Source organism: Osmerus eperlanus, unplaced genomic scaffold, assembly GCF_963692335.1.
Source record: "Osmerus eperlanus unplaced genomic scaffold, fOsmEpe2.1 SCAFFOLD_73, whole genome shotgun sequence".
NCBI lineage: Eukaryota > Metazoa > Chordata > Actinopteri > Osmeriformes > Osmeridae > Osmerus > Osmerus eperlanus.
Window position 1 is genome coordinate 1 of NW_026911350.1, and position 7,500 is coordinate 7,500.

The 7,500-nt window shown below is 51.2% G+C and overlaps 1 protein-coding gene across 1 annotated transcript in view; it reads left to right on the top strand.

Moving 5' to 3' along the window:
- Positions 1 to 4: 4 nt before the first annotated feature.
- LOC134015949 (adhesion G protein-coupled receptor B1-like) overlaps positions 5 to 7,500 on the top strand; it is a gene marked incomplete at its 5' end in the record, with an annotated part of 18,200 nt that continues 10,704 nt past the window's right edge. Inside the window, 7 exons of the mRNA XM_062455426.1 lie at positions 5 to 161; positions 294 to 458; positions 700 to 801; positions 1,274 to 1,380; positions 1,650 to 1,844; positions 2,405 to 2,473; positions 4,280 to 4,388. Coding sequence (XP_062311410.1) covers positions 5 to 161; positions 294 to 458; positions 700 to 801; positions 1,274 to 1,380; positions 1,650 to 1,844; positions 2,405 to 2,473; positions 4,280 to 4,388 — 904 coding nt within the window. The remainder of the gene's footprint in view (positions 162 to 293; positions 459 to 699; positions 802 to 1,273; positions 1,381 to 1,649; positions 1,845 to 2,404; positions 2,474 to 4,279; positions 4,389 to 7,500) is intronic.

Consider the following 7,500-nt stretch of genomic DNA (forward strand, 5'->3'; position numbering starts at 1 on the left):
CGGGGTGTGGAATGAGTGGTCATCGTGGGGCTCATGTTCCCAGTCCTGCTCTAACGGCACCATGCAGCGCACACGGGAGTGTAACGGGCCCTCGTACGGGGGCTCCGAGTGCCGGGGGGAGTGGCGGGAGACCCGGAGCTGTTTCCTGGGAGAATGTCCCGGTGGGAGAATGTCCCGGTACGTGTGTGTGTGTCTGTGTGTCTGTGTGTTTGTGTGTGTGTGTTTGTGTCTGATCGTGTGTGTATGTGTGTGTGTGTGCTCATGTGTTCGTGCTTGTGTGTGTGTGTGTGTAGTGGACGGCCGGTGGCAGCCGTGGTCGTCGTGGGGGGGCTGTACCAAGACGTGTGGCGGGGGGGGGCAGCAGAGACAGAGGGTGTGTTTTGGACCGTTCCACGGGGGCCAGCCCTGCCCTGGGGACGCTGAGGAGATCCGCCGCTGCAACGACAAGAGGTGTCCTGGTGAGAGAACACATACACATGCATACACACACACACACATGCCTATACACACACACACATGTACGCATACTCATATTTTTATATGAACGTATCTGTGAAATTAAATTATTAAGTAAAGCATTTCACATCTTCATGTGCCTGTCTCAATCAGATACAAACCTGTCCAAATCCTAACAGTTGTCTTTGGGAAGTATAGTGTGTCATACTCTAGGTTTGTGTGTGTGTGTGTGTGTGTGTGCAGAGCCCCATGAGATCTGTGGGGAGGATAACTTCTCTAACGTGGTGTGGAAGATGACCCCTGCTGGAGACACAGCCGCTGTCCGCTGCCCCCCCAACGCCATGGGTGAGACTCATCCCCCCACCACACACACACACACCCACCACACACACACACTCACCCCCCCACCACACACACACACACACACCCACCACACACACACACACACACACCCACCACACACACACACACACACCCACCACACACACACACCCACCACACACACACACTCACCCCCCCACCACACACACACACACACCCACCCACCACACACACACACACACACACACCCACCACACACACACTCACCCCCCCACCATACACACACACACACACATACACACACTCACCCCCCCCCCCACACACACACACATACACACACTCACCCCCCCCCACACACACACACACTCACCCCCACACATACAAACATCCCCTGGAGGGTCATCATCCAACCCCATCAGATCCTGTCTCAGGTAGGTAGGCCCGGAGAATCCCCAGGCTGTAGTAATACTGAACCCCCATCCGTGTCCTCCTCCAGGGCTCATCCTGCGCCGGTGCTCCCTGGATGACCAGGGCATCGCCTACTGGGAGAACCCCACGTACCTGAAGTGCATCTCCAACGACTACCGCAGCATCCAGACCCTGGTGAGAGAGCTGCTCCCTGGTCCAGCCAGACATGATTGCGCCCGGACGGGGGCCAGCATCTCACAGCACTCAGACAAGCTCTGCCAGGGGGTTTGGAAGGAGCTGGAGATGAGCCCGTATCTTGGACAGACACACAAACACAGACACACCACTGTTCCCTCCCCTCTGCAGACGTTTAGTAAGGGTTTTTGAAAGGCTTCATTGTCCTGTTTCCATGGTGACTCATACTTTCTTTGACACCTCCTCCCCCTCCCCCTCCCCCCCCCCAGACCAGGGAGCACCTGCAGAAGGCCCAGCGGGGCTACGTGGGGGACGGCGTCTCCGAGGTGATGACCAAGCTGAGGGTGACGTCCAGTGACGGGACGAGCTACAGCGGGGACCTGCTGGCCACCGTGGACGTGCTGAGGAACATGACGGAGATCTTCAGGAGGGTCTACAACAGTCCCAGCAGCGCTGACATGAAGGTGGGCTGGGATTACATTGATTTGAATTTGATTTCATTTACTGTATTAAGTAAATTGATTTCTGCACATGAAGGTAAGTATTGGAGTGGGGTCCAGATTAAAATGAAAGTAGTTGTTTTTTTTACTGTAAATAGGTGTTTTTTTTATTATACCAGTTTGGAATTTGGTTTAGTTACTTGGATTTTATTTTGGTTTATTATGAATAAGTGAAAGCTTGTGTTCCAGAGGAAAATTGAGAAAATATATAATACTAAAGACCATGTTTGTATCTCTCTCTATCTGTCTCCCTCTCAATCTCTCTCTCCTTCTCTCTCTCTTTCCCTCTTTTTCTCTCTGTCCATCTGGTTGTTTTCTGTCTCTTTGTCAATTAAATTCTCTCTTCTCTCTGTCTGTGTCTCCATCTGTCTGTCTTTCTGTCTCTCTCTTCTCTCTGTGTGTCTGTCTGTGTCTCTCTCTGGCTGTATGTCTCTCTGTCTCTCTGTCTGTGTCTCTTTCTTCTCTCTGTGTCTCTCCTCTCCGTGTCTCTCCTCTCTCTGTCTGTCTCTCTGTCTGTCTTTCAGAACTTTGTCCAGTCTGTCAGCAACCTGCTGATGGATGAGAACAGGGAGAGATGGGAGGAGGCCCAGCTGGTGAGTGTTTGTGTGGGAAAGCCAGGCAGACAGACAGGAAGGCAGCGCTATCATCCACCCAGACAGACAGGCAAGCAGGCAGACAGGCTGGCAGGCAGACAGACAGACAGACAGACATACATGCAGACAGGCAGACAGACAGACAGACAGACAGACAGACAGGCAGACAGGCAGACAGGCAGGCAGGCAGGCAGAGCTACCATCCAGAGACTCCATCAGTGATTGGCAGCCAGAGACCATGAGAAGATGAGGGAGGTGTTAGATAGCAGCATGTGTTGGATCTGATGGGTGATGGAGAACACACAGACACTGCCCCCCCTTCCTCCTCCTTCTCTTCCTCCTCCTCCTCGTTCTCCTTGTCCCTCTCCCTCTCCTCCTCCTCTTCATCCTCCTCCTCCTCACTCTCCTGCTCCTCCTCTTCCTCATCCTCCTCTTCCTTCTCTCACTCTCCTCCTCCTCTCCTCTCCTCCTCTTACTCTCCTCCTCCTCTTCCTCCTCCTCCTCCTCACTCTCCCTGCTCCTCCTCTTCCTCATCCTCCTCTTCCTTCTCTCCCTCCTCCTCCTCCCTATCCTCCTCCTCTCCCTCTCCTCCTCGTCTTACTCTCCTCCTCCTCTTCCTCATCCTCCTCTACCTTCTCTTACTCCTCCTCCTCTTCCTCCTCCTCCTCCTCCTCTCCCTCTCCCTCTCCTCCTCTTCCTCCTCCTTCTCCTCTCCCTCTCCCTCTCCTCCTCTTCTTCCTCCTCCTTCTCCTCTTCCTTCTCTCCCTCTCCTCCTCCACTCCCTCTCCTCCTCCTCCTCCCTCTCCCTCTCCTCCTCCTCTCCCTCTCCTCCTCCTCCTTCTCCCTCTCCTCCTCCTCTCCCTCTCCGCCTCTTCCTTCTCTTGCTTCTCTTCATGCTCCTGCTCCTCCTTTTCCTTCTCCTCTTCCTCTCCCTCTCCTCCTCCTCTTCCTCCTCCTCCTCCCCCTCCTCCTCTTCCTTCTCCTCCAGGTCTGTTCATTTGCTTCTCTCCACATCCATCTTGTTGCTAAATACTTCAGCACTTGAGATGTTATTGATACATTGTAATTGCATTGAAGTATTTTTGTAGTATTGCAATACACTGTAGTATTAATGTAGTATTGTAGTACACTGCTCTAGAGTCTTACTTTACTGTGTGACCTCTTGGTACGTCACTTTGGATAACAGCGTCTGCTAAATTAATAGAACGTAAAATGTAAATCTCCTAGGAACATGCTTCACACAAACACTGTTAGCAGAACAGACCGTCTCTCTCTCTCTCTCTCTCTCTCTCTCTCTCTCTCTCTCTCTCTCTCTCTCTCTCTCTCTCTCTCTCTCTCTCTCTCTCTCTCTCTCTCTCTCTCTCTCTCTCTCACACACACACACACACACACACACACGCAAACACATGCACACACATACACAAACACACAGACACTCACACACAGACTTCGGGGCACCAAGTCAAGAATGAGCACATGGAGAGAAGCCCAGCTCCGGGCAGAGTGAGCAGAATGTGAAAGTACACAATGTAAATGAGAACAGGGACATCTAATGGCTCTCAGGAATGTAATCTAGACAGAAGTCAATGGGATATGGATACTGATGAATACTGATGGTTACAAAACTGTCTTTAACTCTCTGGCTCCTTTACATCTTTGTTTTGTCCGTATTTTGTTCTGTCTCTCTCTCTCTCTCTGTCGCTCTCTCTCTCTCTCTCTCGCTCTCTTCTTGTCTCTCTCTCTCTCTTCTTTTTGTCTCTATCTCTCTATTTCTTTTTTTGTCTCTCTCTCTCTCCGTCTCTCCAGTTGGGTCCTAACATAAAGGAACTATTTCGTCTGGTGGAAGACTTTGTGGATGTCATCGGTCTAAGGATGAAGGATTTCCAGGACATGTATGAGGTCACCGATAACCTAGGTGAGTCTTCACCTCCAGACTTTAACTTTGGCCAACATTGACCCCTAAACTCGCTGGAAAACCCTACTCCCTGTCCCAGGGCTGTGTACTGTTGTAACTCTACTTCCTTGAGTAACCTTACTTCCTGTAGTCACTCTGCTCCAGTGGCAGGCTGGGTACTGTAGTCACCCTGCTCCAGTGGCATGCTGGGTACTGTAGTCACCCTGCTCCCAGTGGCATGCTGGGTACTGTAGTCACCCTACTCCCAGTGGCAGGCTGGGTACTGTAGTCACCCTGCTCCCATGGGTACTGTAGTCACCATGCTCCCAGTGGCAGGCTGGGGTACTGTAGTCACCCTGCTCCCAGTGGCAGGCTGGGGTACTGTAGTCACTCTGCTCCCAGTGGCAGGCTGGGTACTGTAGTCACCATGCTCCCAGTGGCATGCTGGGTACTGTAGTCACCCTGCTCCCAGTGGGCAGGCTGGGTACTGTAGTCACCCTGCTCCCAGTGGCAGGCTGGGTACTGTAGTCACTCTGCTCCCCAGTGGCAGGCTGGGTACTGTAGTCACCCTGCTCCCAGTGGCAGGCTGGGTACTGTAGTCACCCTGCTCCCAGTGGCAGGCTGGGTACTGTAGTCACTCTGCTCCCAGTGGCAGGCTGGGTACTGTAGTCACCCTGCACCCCAGTGGCAGGCTGGGTACTGTAGTCACCCTGCTCCCAGTGGCAGGCTGGGTACTGTAGTCACCCTGCTCCCAGTTGGCAGGCTGGGTACTGTAGTCACCCTGCTCCCAGTGGCAGGCTGGGGTACTGGTAGTCACCATGCTCCCAGTGGCATGCTGGGTACTGTAGTCACCCTGCTCCCAGTGGCAGGCTGGGTACTGTAGTCACCCTGCTCCCAGTGGCAGGCTGGGTACTGTAGTCACCATGCTCCCAGTGGCAGGCTGGGTACTGTAGTCACCCTGCTCCCAGTGGCAGGCTGGGTATTGCAGCTTTGGGCCAGCCTTCGCCCCAGCGCTCCAGAGAGCAGCGTTTAGCAGAGCCTCACAGCAGTGGCACTCTCAACCTCTCTCTCGTTCTCTCTCTCTCAACCTCTCTTTCTCTCTTTCTCTCTATCTTTCTCTCTCTCAACCTCTCTCTCTCTCTTTATCTCTCTCTCAACCTCTCTCTCTCTCTTTCCCTCTCAACCTGTCTCTCTCTCTCTTTATCTCTCTCTCAACCTCTCTCTCTCTCTTTCCCTCTCAACCTGTCTCTCTCTCTTTCCCTCTCAATCGCTCTCTCTTTCCCTCCCCTTCTTTCTACCTTTCTCTATCTACCTCTCTCTATCTCTCTCTCCCTCTCCCACTGTCTCTCTACCTCTCTCTACCTCTCTCTACCTCTCTCTCAAGGGGGACTGTTGGAGGTTATGTCCTCAAAATGGTCAGTAGTTTCAGCACCTAACTCGTCCCTGATAAGATCCTGGCTCACCCTGTATAAGCCTTACATAGAGAAGTGTACAGCAATTCTTCAGGGCAGAATTATCGCAGGCGTTGTTTCCTAGTTTCAGGTGCTGCAGGCATGGGACTTCTCACTGCCACTCTTTATTAGGGGGCCCAGATACACACTTGAGTCCTGCACGCACGGTTTCGTTTTCTGGAACCGTACCCGAACCACGCAGGCAACATCAATTCCGAGACCGAACCGACACACGACTTGAGGACAGATTTTCACCCAAAAAACCGAACGAATTGTTCTAAGAGCCGAATCCTTACCCATGAAAAGAAGGAATAGATTTATTTATTCCCGGCCGTGCCAAATGACGTTGTGTCCTTGGGCAAGGCACTTCACCCTACTTGCCTCGGGGGAATGTCCCTGTACTTACTGTAAGTCGCTCTGGATAAGAGCGTCTGCTAAATGACTAAATGTAATGTAATGTATTTTATTGGTTTAGACTCCAAACGTTGGCTAATATTCCTCTGATGTCCCTTAAGGATTTATTAATTGTGTGGCACTATTTTAACCTTTAAGTAACTGCAAATCAAAAAACTTTTGTAGATTTATTTTTCACAACACAATGCGTAAATTGACAACCGACATCGTTAAAGGAAATTGTAGCCTTGTGTCCACGATTACCCCCTAATCCTTCCAAACAGCAGATTTAGCTGCAGATTACGCACTAACGTTGTATCTGATAGGATATTAACTTCTTGAGTATCATGCAAATTAGAACATTAAACACAGATTGAAATAACGTTTCCGACCCGCAATATATTAGTTTTGAACCGCAAACCGCCTCATGGGTTGACATCTTTTTTTCCCTTAACCAGAACTTTTTTTATTTTAGCCTGTTACCCGTGGGGAACCTCGGGTACCCGACCCGGTGCAGGACTCTAGTACACAGCGCAGGAGAAGAGGAGATCATGTCTCCTGAATGATTTATTTGGGCAGGCAAAGTTGGCAATATGGAAGACACGGAAGAGTAGGCTCCTGGGAGTACGGTCACAGTGTTGCTGGGCTGGTCAGGGCAAAGTTACGTATTGAGCTTTCATATTGTGAGCTGGTGGGAGAGATGGGAGAGTTTGTTCCTGTGTGGGAGAGATGGAAGAGTTTGTTCCTGTGTGGGAGAGATCGGAAGAGTTTGTTCCTGTGTGGGGAGAGATGGAAGAGTTTTGTTCCTGTGTGGGAGAGATGGAAGAGTTTGTTCCTGTGTGGGAGAGATGGAAGAGTTTGTTCCTGTGTGGGAGAGATGGAAGAGTTTGTTCCTGTGTGGGAGAGATGGAAGAGTTTGTTCCTGTGTGGGAGAGATGGAAGAGTTTGTTCCTGTGTGGGAGAGATGGAAGAGTTTGTTCCTGTGTGGGAGAGATGGAAGAGTTTGTTCCTGTGTGGGAGAGATGGAAGAGTTTGTTCCTGTGTGGGAGAGATGGAAGAGTTTGTTCCTGTGTGGGAGAGATGGAAGAGTTTGTTCCTGTGTGGGAGAGATGGAAGAGTTTGTTCCTGTGTTGGGAGAGATGGAAGAGTTTGTTCCTGTGTGGGAGAGATGGAAGAGTTTGTTCCTGTGTGGGAGAGATGGAAGAGTTTGTTCCTGTGTGGGAGAGTGCCTTGTGCACAGTGGGGAGGGGGACGATTTATTTGCGGTTATATTGCAGTTTTTTGTGTAT